The 17,568-nt window shown below is 43.2% G+C and overlaps 1 protein-coding gene across 19 annotated transcripts in view; it reads right to left on the bottom strand.

Moving 5' to 3' along the window:
• LOC140495521 (teneurin-3) overlaps positions 1 to 17,568 on the bottom strand; it is a 2,480,372-nt gene that overhangs the window by 394,400 nt on the left and 2,068,404 nt on the right. Inside the window, exon 1 of one of the 19 annotated variants that reach the window (XM_072594657.1) lies at positions 326 to 467. The exons of 16 other annotated variants lie outside the window; for them this stretch is intronic. Coding sequence is in view for 1 of the 3 variants with exons in the window: in XM_072594650.1 (XP_072450751.1) it covers positions 401 to 404 (4 nt within the window). In the remaining 2 variants the exon portion in view is untranslated. Of the gene's footprint in view, positions 1 to 325; positions 468 to 17,568 lie in introns of those variants that run through there. 2 more of the 19 variants (XM_072594650.1, XM_072594660.1) reach the window with 2 other exon arrangements.

The following is a 17,568-nucleotide window of genomic DNA, read 5'->3' as shown; positions in this document are numbered from 1 at the left end:
CAAGTTGCAAACACCAGTACACTGTCCGTCTGAAACTGCATTGTGTCCTCAAACAACTTCAAATGTAACGCGCTAAATCTTTCATTTCCTCGAAAAGGGGTGAAAGCAGAAGGAAATCTCCCCGTGTCTCACATGTGAGTGTAACAATCTATTCTGATTCAGATTAAACCCCCTCCAATCCGGCTCATCCCATCAAGCGTTAACCCAAAGCATCACAATAACATAACGCTGGGAACAGCAGACATGAATGACCATGTGTTCTGCCAAGACTGTTTCTCCTGGTCCCTGCCTGCTAGGTCAAACGGCCAAGCAGCTGCTCACCCACCTTTCTCTGCCGTCTCTCCTCACTCTGTGAGAATGAATAACTTGAGAGCTCACAGAGTGTCTGTACCGGCCTTACCCATCACTATCCTGGATCACATTACACAGTCCGGCCCTGGAGGGGGAGAGCGGGGGACCTGCAGTCAGTCAGGATAGGCTGAAGCTCCCAGCTGTTTCCTCCCAGTAGTGGGAGAGAGGGAGGGCTGGGCTACACTCGTTTCAACCTTTTGTACCAAGGTTAAAATCATACACAGCCCAACCTCCTTTAGGGATCATTATTGAGGGACAGTGAGGAACTGCTACTCTGTCTGGTTCTTTCATGAATAAAACAATCAGTTTGTGGGGGGGGGGGGGGAGACAGGGTGGCAGTTAACTTGGAATGAGCTTCACATGTTCTTGGATTGTTCTGGATCAGCCACTTCTCCTTTCTCCGCCGTTTTTATTCGAGACAGTTGCATTTTCCAACAGGTCCATTTCAATTTTGTTCTACATGTCTGAATTCAGCTAAATTAGGTTTGGCTGCACGCTCAAGCAGTAGATCAATTGCATCTGTTTGCACTCTGGGACTGAATTAATAAAATATGAGACAGAATTAGACTGGAGGTACAGAATGATCAAATCTGTCTCCATGAGTCTCTAATCAACCAGTTTATATTCAAAACTGTTCACACACACATACACACAGAATCCCTGTGATGCAGAATTTTCTCAATCAGTCTGTTGTGAATTAGATTTCACTAACTTCACGGAGAGAAGACTCCCTGATATTCACCCCCACCGTTTCCTACATTGCTACTAGCCAAATTTTAAAATAAACCATGGATGCTTACTTTCCAACTTTAATGAGCAATGCTCACTTTTGCTTTCCACTATCTCCACAATCTTTGAATTTGTCTTGCAGATCATATTCCCATATTCCAGTAGGTATCAGGGGATCTGACTGCATCCTGAGGAAGAATGGTACTACCACCATTCAAATTAAAACTTGGATCATTTAACTTTTAAAACAAACCATTTGGACATTTCTCAAATTATAGTGGTGTCATTAAGTGTAGCATTTTGCTAAAGTGTTAAACTGATAGTCTGTTTTCTTTAATATCTTTTGGATCTTACAATGCAGGATATATTGGCTTTTGCCCAAACCGTTGATTTTCCTGTTCCTCATGTGCTGCCTAACCTGCTGTGCTTTTCCAGCACCACACTCTTGACTCTAATCGCCAGCATCTGCAGTCCTCTGTTTCGCCCAACATATTAGAATGGTCTGGCTCAGTCAGCAACTTGCATGTTTTCGGAAGTGCAGAGTGATACAGCATATCAAGGATGCAAATCAGCCAACTGTCCCTGTGCCTGCAGGGCCACTCACTTAATCCCACTCCCCTGCTCTTTTCCCATTTCCCACTACATTTTTTACCCTCAACTATTTCTCCGATTTACTTTTGAATGTTCATATTGAAAGTACTTCCAACACCTTTTCAGGCAGTGCATTCCAGATCATTACAACTGTCTGTGGAAAAGAACATTCCTTCATGTTACCACAGATTCTTTTGCAAATCACCCAAAATTGATGCGCTTGGATTACCTGTCCGTCAGTTGTTGGAAAATATCCCCTGATCAAAATGATTCATAGTTTGGTGCAACTCTATCAAGCATCACCTTCACTTCTTCTGTTTTAAAGACCAATCACAGCCTCTCTCCAGTCTTTCAATACACCTGAAGTCTCTCATCCCTCAAGAAAAGTTCCTCTGCACCTTTCCTTTTGACATCCTTCCTGTGGCTTAGTGCACAGAACTGGAAATAATACTTCAACCAGCTTAACCAGTGTCTTATACAATTTTATCACAACTTCCATGCTTTTACTCTATATAAAGTTAAAACTCACACAACACCGGGTTATAGGCCAACGGGTTTAATTGGAGGCACTAGCTTTTGAAGCGCTGCTCCTTCATCAGGTGGTTGTGGAGGGCACAATTGTAAGACACAGAATTTATAGCAAAAATTTACAGTGTGATGTAACTGACACTGTATGTTACCCTTTACGATGCCAAGAGTCCCATATGCCTTCGAACAAGCTTGTTATGTGTCCAGCTACTTTCAAACACATCCGTACCCCCCACCCAAGAAGTCTTATTCCTCCTCTCACCTACCTCATCTTGAGATCAGGTAACTGGCTGGATGACTAATTGTGATGCAGAATGATGCCAGCAACACAGTTTCTTTTATACCAGTTGAGGAACAAATTACTGCTAATGCTGGAACCTGCACTGAAATCACCAAATGCTGGAAACCACAGCAGGTCAGGCAACATCCATGGAGGGAGCAAGCTAATGTTTTGAGTCTAGATGTTTCTTCGATAAAGAGTCACCTAGACTCAAAATTTTAGCTTGCTCTCTCTCTCCATGGATGCTGCCTGATCCACTGTGATTCCCAGCACTTCTTCTTTTCTGTACTAGTTGAAGTCACCATGATGTCCTTGCCTTCTCAACCTTGCCTGAGGTGTGGTGATGCTCCAATTAAACTCAGCATCAGTCATCTCTCTACAATCGGATACATCTTACAGTGACCCGAAACTATGGTGACTTTCACTTCTCTTTGAATACTTAACTCATATTTCCACTCTTCATTCTTCTTTCCGGGATGGATCAGTTGATGTACTTCTGGTTTGAATTCATCGACCAAGTGCTTACCTATTTCACCAGTCTCTCTGAAGTCTGTTGTGATTTGATTTTATGTTTCATGTCACCTGCAAACTTCCATATAACATCCTGTACTCCCAAATGAAGCTCATAAAAGGTCATTAAAAAGACCAATAATTCTAATACCAACACCTGGGGAACAGTATTGTATCTTTTTTCCAGTCTGAAAAATAAGCATATTCATTGCTCCTTCATCAATGTTTGTATATGTGCTGCCAATGCATCTTTAATTTCGTGGACTTTAATTTTAGTAGCAAATAGATGGGCAAATAGAGAATGCAATTGAAGTTTGCATCATTGTCATTAATAATCTGCAAATTTAAACTGTGTCCCTTTCAATGCAAAGATGGAATTGACTTTGGTATGTTTGATCTTATCACAATGGAAGCAGGTTATTTACCGTAATTTACATTCAGATTCCAGCCTTTACCCTTCATTATTTTGGCACCCTTCGGTTTTCTCCATAAAACTACAAAGTTTTCCATTTGTGGATTTTCTATTCCTCCTACTTCCTGGTGGGTTTCCATATGATTATCTCCCCTCATCTGTTTGTGTGAAATATCAGGGGATCTACTGGAATTATTGTTCTTCAGATTTTTTGACACTTGATATCTTAGTAAGTTTTATGTTCTTCTGAAATGCTATTTTGAAATTCTCTCATAATCATGCTTTCCCTCACAATCTCAATTTTTTTTCTCTAATTTAACTGAAACCATTGATCTCATACCATCTATTTACCTCTTGAAAAATGTACCTTTGACAAATATCTGATAGGTTCCTTTCTTAAAATTCTAAATTTTAATTGATACACTTTAAGGATAAGTTCACAAGCTTTTAACATTGCAGTCTCATAGTCTGCACATTGCTCTTCTGGTAAGTGGCATACACATTCATAGCTGTATCTGTCAAATCACTCTTCAATGTTGAGGTCCAAACATCTTTTGGCTACTTTTGTCTTCAGAGCCAGTTTTGCAAATGGGGTGAAATATCTTTCAATGCCATTCAATGAAAATTTAGACACTAAATGTATACCACAAAGTGATGGGGTTTGGAATGAATACCTGGGAGGGTAGTTGAGGTGGGGAAACTCACAACCTTTAAAACCATTTAAAAGTCATATCAAAAGTACTTAGATGAACACTTGATATATTATTACATTTAAGACTATGGGCCCAGTGTGGGAAAGTGGGACTAATGTAGGTGGTATTTTTGGTGAAACAGGCCAGATGGCCTGAAGGACCTCTTCTGTACTGTATGATGCTATGTTTCTATTTTAACTAAACAACTCAAAATTTCAACCTGTTGCCCAGCATTATCTATTAACAAATGCTCAAAATCAAGAGAAGTATTACTCCTGTCTTGAGTTGATTTTTGTACTTTACAGATCCCTCATGGGTCTTCTCCTAGGACTGCTGAGACAGCCAAATGACCTCCTTCTGAGATTGCTGACACAAACTATTTCCAACTTGGATGGCCAACGCCTCTTTTGAGTTTAAGATAGCTTCTTACACTTCTTACCTTCTCACAACTTGGATGCTTCACAGACAAAAACCACTTCTGCCAGCATGACTGGCTCTCCTGAACAGAAACCTAACCTTCCTGTCCCCAGTCAAAAACTCCTGATCCTGATATCACTTCTCCACTTGTCACAAACTCAGCAGTGTCAATACCTCATCCAATAATAGCAAAGGTGTCCAGCCACACAGTGAACTAAAGTCACATACCTACTTGAAATGAGGTATTTAGATCATTGTTCCAAATTATCACCTGATCTTTATAGAATCCTTCAAAGAACTAACAAAAGTACACCTGCCCTTATTTTAAAATCCAAACCCATGCAGGGTTATGGGGATTGGGTGTGGGGCTGGTGAATAGAGGTGGTATGCTCTTTGGAAGGTCAGTGACCTCTTTCTGCATTGTAGAGAATCTATGATAATATGATAATACATACACATACATTTTTTACCTTCTATCGTGGTTTCTCATTTAGTACATTAGACATTACTACCGTGCATTTGGACTCCATCACCTTGGGTTTGTGAAAGACAGTATATGGCAACTTAAATTCCAAGAGTGGGGTTAAAATTGGTGGCTCATTGGCCAATTCAAATATGTGCACATATAAAGACTGTAGTCTGTTATTCCGTTATGGTCCTCAGACAGGAAACTCAACCAAACCTAAACGTCTGACTGAGAAAATGCAAATATATCAGACATTTTTAAAGGAAATATTTTCTGTTCACTGCATTTTGTGCAGAGGTATTTGTGCAACAGTTCATTGTGAAAGTTGAGTCTTCACTATTCTGAAGCATGAGTCAGAGATAAGACCAGAAGATCTACAGGGAGGATTTGGTCTGTACTCCACTGTGCCCATAGAGGTATATATCTATAGATGGTTTGAGGAAGTATTGGTTCCATGGTTACACTATGTTACAATGTTACCTTAAAATTTGGTTGACAGTAGCTCAGTATAACTGGATGAAAGGAGGCCAGCAAGCTGACTGGCATGACTAAACAAGCTTTTACTGGATTAGTGGTGCTGGAAGAGCACAGCAGTTCAGGCAGCATCCAGAGAGCAGCGAAATCGACGTTTCGGGCAAAAGCCCCTCATCAGGAATAAAGGCAGTGAGCCTGAAGCATGGAGAGATAAGCTAGAGGAGGGTGGGGGTGGGGAGAGAGTAGCATAGAGTACAATGGGTGAGTGGGGGAGGAGATGAATGTCAAGGACGAGAGGGTGGAGTGGATAGGTGGAAAAGAGATAGGCAGGTCGGACAAGTCAAGGAGACAGTGCTGAGCTGGAAGTTTGAAACTAGGATGAGGTGGAGGAAGGGGAAATGAGGAAGCTGTTGAAGTCCACATTGATGCCTGGGGTTGAAGTGTTCCGAGACAGAAGATGAGGCGTTCTTCCTCCAGGCGTCTGGTGGTGAGGGGGCGGCGGTGAAGGAGGCCCAAGACCTCCATGTCCTCGGCAGAGTGGGAGGGGGAGTTGAAATGTTGGGCCATGGGGCAGTTTGGTTGATTGGTGCGGGTGTCTCGGAGATGTTCCCTAAAGCGCTCTGCTAGGAGGCGCGCGGTCTCCCCAATAAAGAGGAGACCACATCGGGAGCAACGGATACAATAAATGATATGAGTGGATGTGCAAGTAAAACTTTGATGGATGTGGAAGGCTCCTTTAGGGCCTTGGATAGAGGTGAGGGAGGAGGTGTGGGCACAGGTTTTACAGTTCCTGCGGTGGCAGGGGAAAGTGCCAGAATGGGAGGGTGGGTCGTAGGGGGGTGTGGACCTGACCAGGTAGTCGCGGAGGGAACGGTCTTTGCGGAAGGCGGAAAGGGGTGGGGAGGGAAATATATCCCTGGTGGTGGGGTCTTTTTGGAGGTGGCGGAAATGTCGGCGGATGATTTGGTTTATGCGAAGGTTTGTAGGGTGGAAGTTGAGCACCAGGGGCGTTCTGTCCTTGTTACCTCAAGCTTTTACTGGATATGAGTTACCAAGGGGAGGAAGAGATTAGGATAATTGAGATGACTTTATTCCAGTCATTGCCTCAATCCTGACACAGCGTTAGGGTATATGGAAACAAGCACCTCTGTTCAAATTAATAAACTGGACGTGGAGGCCACTGTCACTAAATTAATGACACTCCATGTACAAAGAAAAAGAAACTTCAAGCTATGGCACTCTTATATGATGAAGTATTGGAAGAAAATTCTAGTGTATTGAAGCAATGTATAAAGTTCCAGCCCGTCTATAATGATCATTTACACACGCTGTCACTACAAAAACAAATGTTCTTTCCTTTGTTTAAAAAAAACCCAGCCACAAAACGAACATTGCGGGTGAAGCCATCGTTTAATAACGTGCATCCTAATTACTCTTGAGAAGTTAACAGTGAGCAGCATTCCTGACAAGAGGTAGGCTTGCTATAGCATAGAATCCCTACAGCCTGGGAACAGGCCATTCAGCCCTTTGAGTTTACACTGACCCTCCAAAGAACATCTCACTCAGACCCACTCCAGTAAACCCACATTTCTCATGGCTAACCCACCTAGACTGCAATTGCTGGACATTTCGGGGCAACTTGCATTGGGCCATTCTACCTGACCTGGACATCTTTGGACTGTGGTAGGAAATCCATACAGACACAAAGGAGAATGTGCAGACAGTCACCTGAGAGTGGAATTGAACCCAGGTCCCTGGTGCTGTGAGGCAGCAGTGCAAACCATGGAGTCACCATGCCACCTATAATAGAAGGGAATTAAGAGTCATCCACAATGATGCAGATCAGACTGGAGTCACATATAGATATGATCATGTAAAGATAGCAGATTTGCTTCTCTAAAGGACATCAGTGAATCAGTTGGGGTCTCAGTAGCTGCATGCTCACCATTACTGAGACTAGCTTCTTATTCCAGATCCATTTAATTAGCTCATTTAAATTCCCCGGCTGCTGTGGTGGGATTTGAAGTCATGTCTCCTGATTAGTTGGTCAGGCCTATGGATTACAAATCCAGTAATGTAACCGCTATGTTATCTCATTAAATGCCATCAAGTATTAGTATTAAACAGTCATTAGGCACACTAAACAAACCTTACTCCCATATACTGTTGATAAAAATATTGCTTTATTCCATGCTTTTCTCAACCAACATAATTCATTAAGACGACACATCAAAATCATGCCAGTGAGAAAGAGATTTACCTACAGTCCTTAGCTGCAGAGAGAGCGTTTTCTAATTGTTGGGGATTGTGGAGTATTTTCAGACTTTATAAAGTATGGGTCAGCTTCGAATTAAGTTGAAACTGTCTTGGAAACCAAAGAGGTTGGTGAAAAAAAGAGGAAAAGAAAGAAAAAAGAAAAATCTCCAGAATCATTTTAAAACAGTTAGTTGCCATTTCAGGTCATTGTGGAAATAGGCATGTTTGCCTCTTACATCCATATTCATCCCGTGAAACAAAACAATGACCTTACGAGCTAGTGATGACTGCGAGTACTTTACCAAATATGTAGTCGTAACCTTGGATTTCAGCAGTGCTGCTGATTGCTTACAGATTTATCCAACTCATCGATTAGAATGCAGTTAGAAAATGGTGTCCAGTTTCAGATCCTTATTGTAGCAAATATTCACAAGTGCAGAAGGTAGCCAGAAGAATTTTTAGTTATTTATGAGCAGGGAATGGAGAAATCAGCTTTCTTTTCATTAGTTATACAGTGATCTAACAAAGGTGTTTAAAAGTATTCAAACCTCTGACACTGTGAATTATGAAAAATGCTTTCCACTGGTTGGTGAAGCGGAACTAAACACTATGAATTTAACAACATCATAAGGGGCTGGTTGGAAGACTTCTTTTGTGGTAGAGAGTTACTGGAGCACAGAATGTTCTTTCAGAAACAGCAGTGGACTCCATAACAGCCTTCTGAGAGGAACGTTTAGAATTAAGAAGACAAGGGGATGACGTTCCCTGAAAGTGGAGTCAAAGGCAGGTGAGTTAGTGAAGAAGACATTTGGTATGCTTGCCTTTATTGGTAACTGCACTGAGTATAGGAATTGGGAGGTCATGTTGTGGCTGTGCAGAGCATTGGTTCGATCACTTTTGGAGTACTGCATGCAACTCTTGTCTCCCTCCTATAAGAATGATGTTGTGAAATTTGGAAGGGTTCGGAAAAAATTTACAAGGGTGTTGCCAGGGTTGGAGGATTTGAGCTCGAGGGAGAGGCTGAATAAGCTGGGGCTAATTTCCCTGGAGTGATGGAGGGTGAGGGGAGACCTTATCAAGGTTTATAAAATCACAAGGGGCATGGATAGGGTAAACAGACAAGGTCTTTTCCCTGGGGTAGGGGAGTCTAAAACTAGAGGGCATAGGTTTAGGGTGCGAGGGAAAAGATTTAAAAGGGTCTGGAAAGATCCACTGGGGCCTTGGATAGAGGTGAGGGGGGGAGGTGTGGGCGCAGGTGGCAAGGGAAAGTACTGGGAGTGGAGGGCGAATTGTTGGGGGGCATGGATCTAACAAGGGAACCGGGGAGGGAACTATTTGTAGGTGGCGAAAATGGCAGAAGATGATGCATTGTATCCGGAGGTTAGTGAGTTAGAAGGTAAGGTCCAGGAGAGCTCTTTCCTTGTTGCAATTGGAGGGGTGGGGTTCAAGAGCAGAGGTGCGAGAAGTGGAGGAGATGCGCTAAAGGACATTGTTGACCACGTGGGAGGGGAAATTTCAGTCCTTGAAGAAGGAGGCCATCTGGGATGTTGCGTGGTGGAATTGGTCTTCCTGGGAACAGATGTGGTGGAAGAATTGGGAGTAAGGGATAGTGTTTTTACAGGAGGTGAAAGGAAGTGTAGTCCAGGGAGCTGTGGAAATCGGTGGGTTAGAAGTAGATGTCTGTGTTAAGTCAGTTGCGGGAAATAGAGGTTGAGAGATCCAGGAAGGAGAGAGAGGTGTCAGGGATGGTCCAGGTGAACTTGAGGTCAGGGTGGAAGGTGTTCATGAAGTTGATGAACTGTTCAACCTCATCATGCGAGTATGAGGTGGCACCGATACAGTCATTGACGTAGCGGAGGAAGAGGTGAGCAATGGTGCTAGTGTAGCTCCAAGTATCTAACAAAGAGGCAGGGATCAATGTTGATTTCATCAGTTTCCTCATCTCCCCTTCCCCCACCTCTTCCCAAATCCAAACCTCCAACTCAGCACCGGCCTCTTGAACTATCCTACCTGTCAATCTTCTTTCCCACCTGTCCGCTCCACCCTCCGCTCTGACCTATCACCATCACCCCCCACCTTCATTGACCAATTGCATTCCCAGCTACCTTCCTCCCAGCCCCCATGCCCCTCCTATTTATCTCTGAGCCCCCTTGGGCCTTCCTGACATTCCTGATGAAGAGTTTATGCTCAAAACGTTAACTCTTCTAATCCATCAAATCCACACGCCATGTTCAATTGCCTCAGTTCTCGGTATCCTCACCTGAGTAAAAGGTCTATGGGTTTGGATCTCAATCTGTGCCTTGAGGACATAGTCTAATGTTATACATCAGAACAATGTCAATGAGTGCTACATTGTTGGAGGTGCCATAATTCAAATGGAAATTGTGTCATGGATCCATTCCATTGACTCCAAATGGGTGGACGTCAAGGCACTGTGAAAGAATGGCATCCTCATTACAATTACAAAAGAAACAAAATCCATCAACGTATTCTAACTTGTGTGGAATCATCTGCATGATAAGGCTGCCCACACATTAAGGAGTTTGTTGCACATCACAGTAGTTCATTGCAAACGGGGGTTTCTCAGAGATACAGTCACGCTGGACTTGAAACATTAACTCAGTTTGACTCTCCACAGCTGCTGTCTGACCCGCCGAGTTTCTCCAGCACTTGCTATTTTTATTTCAGATCTTCAGCTTTCAAAGTATTTGGTTCTTATTTTAGAACAAATTGAAAGCTTTAATTGCTGCATCCTGCAAGGGTGCCACTGCAGAAAGGCTGGCTTTCCTGATCCTGTTGTGTGTACCAGGCTGAGCAGTTCACTAGACAAAGAGAAGACCATGAACAGCACAGAACCCATAACTCCACCTCTGTCTGCCTTCATGATCCTCCACACTCATCCCCACTGCAGCATCCACCCACCTTATCCTCTGTGCCTAGCTTTCAGAACAAGTTCAATCCAATTTAATTGGACACTCACTAGAATTGGACAAGTTAGTCAGTCACATATAGAAAGTCTCCTGAGAATGTAAACAATAGCATTATTGTGCAAAAGTCCTAACTGTTTTGCTTCTTCAGTCATGGAAAAAACCTGGATAATTGTCATTTATGTGCAAGGACATCAAACACATGTTTTTCTCCCGCTGCATTTTGATTGCCATCAAACTACAGCCACACTAAATGACATTAAGGATTTTTTTAAAAATGAGAGGGCCAGCAGAAATAAAGCCCCGATTGAAGTTAATAAGAGACACTGCTGTTTTATGGCTGTGGATTTGCAAAGGTCTAACAGTGGGGAGCCCGGGCCTGTTAGAGAGCCTATTAACAGCACACACATTGAGCAGGTGCACTTGCTTTTCCCAGTCACCCAAAGCTGCAGAGAAGCAACATGAAATTGATTTTAAGAACAGGTAAAAAAACGGTGGTTGAACAGCAACCCGATTAATTTTCCTGCTCTCCTCTTGATAGATTGCTGCTAATGGCAAATGCAGGGTTCTCTCTACATGAGGATTTACTTAGAAAGGCAACTAACATAACACACAGACCGATGTACAATCTGCCAGTGAAACACACAGCGCTGCGTTTGCCTGAGTCCATCTTGATTGACATTCATTGCACAGGTGGGCAAGTGAAGCTGTTCTCCTCAATAGACACTGTGATCAGAAAAGGCCTCACACCTTCCACCAGGGCCTCCTTTTTAATTCAAAAACTGACCTACATCTTAAACAATAGCATTTTCGTTCTGGTTATTTAGCAAAACATATTGCATCTCATAGGTTGATAATCAAGTTGATTTATCTGTGCGCTAAGTCTTTGATCTGTCTACCTCTCAAAATGAGTTCATTGGGTTACAGACTGCTGTGGATTAACAGTGCCCAATGTGTTGGAATTGCTTATGCCCCATTTTTAGCAATTATTAATAAGTTAATAGTCTTGCACCCTCTCCAAATGATTGGTAATGCAATGTCACGGTTAATTCTTCCACCATTCAGGCAGTGCTTTTCCTATAATCACTGCATTGTTACATTTCAGTGTGTTCAGATCAATTTCTCAATTCAAATTCGAGGGAAACCTTAGAGAATGTGGTGCAAAGGCCTGTTTACTCGGAAATCCAGAGGAGTCCTGAGTAACACTCACCTCACATCCCTGAACCGAAAATTTCAGTCAGAAACAGAAACTCACTCAACAAAAAAAATGTTTTTAAAACTGTCAGAATAATCATTCAGAAACATACTTTTAGTTTCTCCCATATGCAGGTAAAATCAATGAGACACAGGTTTGCAACCTTTTTCACTCATCTCGAGTGGGTTTCCAATTTACAATGCTTCCCAGTTGTGAGTCTGGTTAATGTTAGCACTTAGTTCTTTCAAAGCACCCCCCCCACCCACCCCCATGCTACAAGTAGCAATCTGTATCACAACTGAGAACAGCTGACTTAGCGCAACCTGGGGAGTGCACCCACCTCCTCTGCTGTTTGCTCTGCTAAAAGTCACACCGTACCATGCATCCACTTGCCTAGACTGCTGGCAGAGGGTTGTTTCAGCTGTGTTATTCTCAGTAGGTGGGCTGCGGTGACATGATGGCTTTGAGCTGTTCACTCACAGTCTCTGCCTGAGGACAATTACCTGGTAGCGAAGGTGATGTCATCGAGCTTTCTCCTCAACCCTTTGGGGAAGCAGTTCACCTCCTCCCATTTGTTGCATTTTTTTTATCCGCATGAAATATTTATAGGATGAGCCAACTTGCATCAGATAGTAGGGGTCAGAGCAAGGCTAAATATATTTCACGAACATTAAAGAGTTCTGTTCCATTCAATACCATTATTGTTGCCTTCACTTTCTTTTTGCCTGTCAACCTTCAGTTTTCTGGTTTCGCAAACATCTCAGATCTTTATTTCACTTCCTTGCAAAACAAAATTAGCTAAATGAACATGTAAGAGTGAACCACATCATTGAAATCAAATTAAAAACCTGAAAGAATGCACTAAGTTGGTGACCAAAGGAAAAGCAGGATGCTGTGAGGCGGGGTCAGACTTCCAGATGATCTTACCGAAAGAGACTGGTTTAAACCATTCATTATTTTTATTCTCTCAGGTGAATGCAGCAACCTGGTGTGTTGCAGTCACAAGCACGTTCTGACAGTTTCTCAATCTGGTTCAGTTGTTTGTCCCAGGCAACAGAAGGAAATTCAGTCTTCACAACAGAGATGAAGGATGACCAGGAGGGGACAGTGAAACAGCAGGCGGAAGAGAGAAAAGGAGAGGTGGAGAGAGGCAGACTGGTAATCGGTGAGGTTTCCCAAACGTCCCAGTGAATAGTTTCATTATTTCCATATGTTGCTCTGCACAGATTTGTGCTTGTATTGAAGGAGAGGGGCAGCAAAAGCGAAGTGTAAAAGGGAAAGCATAGCGTGGAAAAGGAATACTTAGGTTTTCATTGGATATACGGCACTGAAACAGCCCATTTGGCCCAACCATACGACACTGGAGCAAAAATGAGGCCATTTGGCCCAGAGTCTGCTCCACCATTTGATCATGGATTTTTTTTTCTCACCCTATTTTCCCGCTTACTCCCCATAACCAATCCATACCATGTTAAAAGTTCCAATTAAGGATCCTTCTGTTTTTTTCTCATCTAAATCTCCCTCTCCATTAAATATTTGTCTCTTTTCTTAAGTGCATTTAGATTATATATATTGGGGCAGCATGGTGGCTCAGTGGTTAGCATTGCTGCCTCACAGTGCCAGGAGTCCAGGTTCGAGTCCAGCCAGACAGAGACATAGAGACGTACATCTGGGAAATAGACCCTTCGGTCCTCCTTGTCCACACCAATCAGATATCCTCACCTGATCTAATCCCATTTGCCAGCATTTAGCCCATATCCCCCCAAACACTTCCTATTCATATACCAATCCAGATGCTTTTTTAATGTTGTAATTGTACCAGTCTCCCCCACATCCTCTGGCAGCTCATTCCATACACACACCACACTCTGCTTGAGAAAGGTCTGGCATGTTGGGGTCAGGCTCAGAATGGAGGAGCTCACAAAAGGGTCTAGCATTAGTAGTAAAACGTTTGGCCAAGAACATGAAAGGTTTTAAAGATGGGGCCCATCCACGAGAATGTGATTATGGCCCCAGCACCTACCTGAGCAGGAGCCTTTGATGACCCTACAACATTCTGTTGGGAGGCTTCTAACACAGTAAACCTTGAAAGGTCTTATAAAATGAGCCTTCTTTGAGGCTGTAATGACCTTGATTGCCTCCATCAAGGAGGATGCTATCTACGCCAGCAGCCCTCACCTTGCTCTGACTCCATGGGGAAACCTGCTGGAGGTTTACCTCCCTCAGGTTCATCATTCAAGCAGCGTTTTCTGCTATTTTCAGGGACCCCCTCTAACCCCAACCCAGTTGCCATAATTCCTGGGAAACCAATCTCCCCCTACTCCCTCTGGTAACTCTATTTTGCTATCCACTTCCAGGATTGATGTGAACTTTGCATTTTCTGAATTCACTTCCGAAAATTTAATCTTTGATCCAATATTTTGCATGGGGGCTGACATCCAAACCGCTTAGTTACATGTCTCTTCGGGAAGGCACAGCTCTATCTTCTGTCTTGATTTAGCTTGGCTTTGCAAATTCTGGCTTGGTAATTTAAAAAAAATGATAGAAAACAATGGTGGGCTGACAGCTGGCCATTAGGAATTATATGTAGTACACTTAGTACACACAGCCCTTGACAAAAGATACAAATTTAGTATGCTCTGTTCTTTGATAAATGAGATGAACGTATAAACAGCGGGTTCCCTCATTGTATAATAATTACAGGGTAGTTCCAAAGCTATAAATTCTCCCTCCTTAGCAGTTAATTCTCTGGAAAACCAGATGGGCCAGCCAACTCTCGAGATACTTGAAAGCAAAGACCAACAGGTCTGTTTTTTTCACCTTGCCATTGCTCTCTTCATTATTTCCCTGCACCATCAGTCAATCGATTTACTACATTACTTCTGCATCAGAAAGAGAGATCATGTGCTGATTTAAAACAGCCTGTATTGCCTGCACAACAGATGCAGCTGTTTCTGAAGAAATCTTATACAGACCAGCCCCAGTACAAGTAATATCTTCACACAATACAGAAGTGAAATTCTGTAGAGGTTGGAAGTCTGAAATAAAAACAGCAAAAGCTCAAAGAGCTCAGCAGGGTCAGGCAGGTCTCTGGTGAGACAGGAACATTTCAAGTCAATTACCTTTCATATTGAAATGTCATGACATGAAAAGTAAATTCTGTCTCTCTCCATAACAATCACCTGACTTGCTGAGATTTCCCAGCTTACTTTTGTTTTTATTCCTGTCATTCACCTAGTTTTTGTTCCCTTCGTATTGATGCTGATGTGCTGTTTGCACAATTCGGGTCAATCCTCCCAACAGAAGCCCATTCGACCAAGGGGCATTGTCAGTACAGTGTCACTGGGCTCAGAATTGGGAAGCTGTGTGTGGACATGGGCTCAAAGAGCAGCTGGTGGGGTTTAAATTCAATTCATAACTCGGGAAATTGAAAGCCACTTTCTGTCATGGTGACCAGGAAACTATTGTCGATTGTTGTAAAAACATGTTTGATTCACCAATTCACTTTAAGGAAGAAAATCTGCCATTTTTCACCTTGTCTCGTCGAGATGTGTCTCAAAACCCACAGAAATATGGTTGACTCTTCACTGATGTGGTCTATCAAACCACTCAGTTCATGGGCAATTAGGGATGGGCAACACATTATTTTTAATTTGTTCACAGGACGAGGGCATTGCTGGCTAGGCCAATATTTATTGGCCATCCCTAATTACCCAGAAGGCAGGTAAGAGTCAACCACATTGCTGTGGGTCTGGAGTCAAAGGAAGGCGAGATGAGGCAAGGATGGCAGTTTCCTTCCTGAAAAGACATGAGTGAACCAGATGGGTTTTTGGGATAATTGGCAATGGATTCATGCTCATCATTAGGTTATCTTAATTCCAGGTATTTGTTGAATTCAAATTCCACCATCTGCCATGGTGGGATTCAAACCCAGGTCCTCAGAACATTACCTGGGTCTCTGGATTCACAGTCCAGTGATTATAAGACTATGCCATTGCCTCCCCTAACCTTTCTAGTGACATTCCATGAAAGGTGGGTGTGATCTACATCCACGGCAGTAAGGCATTCGACAAGGTTCTCCAGGGGAGACTGGTTAGCAAGGTTAGATCACACAGAATACAAGGTGAGCTAGCCATTTGGATACAAAACTGGCTCGAAGGTAGAAGACAGGGTTTTGTGGAAGATTGCATGGTGGTGCATGTATGGAATGAGCTGCCAGAGGAAGTGGTGGAAGTTGGTACAATTGCAGCATTTAAAAGGCACCTGGATGGGTGTATGAATAGGAAGGGTTGAGATGGATATGGGCCAAGTGCTGGCAAATGGGACGAGATTTATTTGGGATATCTGGTCAGCATGGACAAGTTGGACCAAAGAGTCTGTTTCCATGCTGTACATCTCTGTGACTCGAAGTTTCTACTAGGGAAGGTTCTTTTAATATCCTGCCATTGACAATTTTTCATATGGGCGTCAGTGGTAGCAATAGATTCCAAATCACATGAAATGAGTTCCAAATGTGCCAACGACACCACTACAAACGTTGTCCTTAATTTTCATTTGGTGAAGTCTGTTCATTTTGTTAGACTTGAAGTCTTGAGCTTGTAGCTGTTTTCAATCAAAACATTTCTGGGATGTGGGCATCACTGACTAGGTCTTTTCTGGATCAGCACCTAAAATGGAGTGGCATGGTGGCTCGTGACCAGCACTGCTGCCTCACAGCACCAGGGACCCGAGTTTGATCTCAGCCTCGGGCAACTGTCTGTGTAGAGTTTGCACATTCTCCCCGTGTCTGTATGGGTTTCCTCCGGGTGCACTGGTGTCCCCCAACAGTCCAAAGATGTGCAAGTTAGATTCATGGAGTGCAACCTTGATAAATAGGAAGTGATGCATTTTGGAAGGTCTAACTTGAATGCTGAATATAGGAGTAAAGACAGGGTTCTTGGCAGTGTGGGGGAACAGAGGGATCTTGGTGTTCAAGTGCATTGATCCCTCAAAGTTGCCACCCAAGTGGACAGGGTTGTTAAGAAAGCATATGGTGTTTTGGCTTTCGTTAACAGAGAGATCGAGTTTAAGAGCCGCGATGTTTTGCTGCAGTCTACAAGACCTTGGTGAGACCACACTTGGAATATTGTGTCCAGTTCTGATCGCCCTATTATAAGAAAGATACAGAGGCTCTATGGAGGGTGCTAAGAAGGTTTACCAGGATGCTGCCTGGACTGGAAAGTTTGTCTTACAAAGAGAGGTTGACTAAGCTCATATTTTCCCTCTGGAGAGAAGGAGAAAAAAAGGTGACCTGATCATATACAAGGTAATGAGAGGCATGGATAGAGTCAATAGCCAGAGTTTTGTCCCCAGGGCAGCACTGACTGGCTCGAGGGGTCATAATTTTAAGATATTAGGTGGAAGGTATAGAGGAGGCATCAGAGGTAGGTTCTTTACGCAGAGAGTTGTGAATGCATGGCATACGTTGTCAGCTATGGTGGTGGAAGTAGAGTCATTAGGGACATTTAAGCAACTGCTGGACATATAGAACATAGAACATAGAACATAGAACAATACAGCACAGAACAGGCCCTTCGGCCCACGATGTTGTGCCGAACTTCTATCCTAGATTAAGCACCCATCCATGTACCTATCCAAATGCCGCTTAAAGGTCGCCAATGAATCTGACTCTACCACTCCCTCGGGCAGTGCATTCCATGCCCCCACCACTCTCTGGGTAAAGAACCCACCCCTGACATCT

Source organism: Chiloscyllium punctatum, chromosome 2 (genome assembly GCF_047496795.1).
Source record: "Chiloscyllium punctatum isolate Juve2018m chromosome 2, sChiPun1.3, whole genome shotgun sequence".
Classification (NCBI taxonomy): domain Eukaryota; kingdom Metazoa; phylum Chordata; class Chondrichthyes; order Orectolobiformes; family Hemiscylliidae; genus Chiloscyllium; species Chiloscyllium punctatum.
Note: the sequence above shows the minus strand (reverse complement) of the source record. Positions and strands in the feature narration are given on the sequence as shown.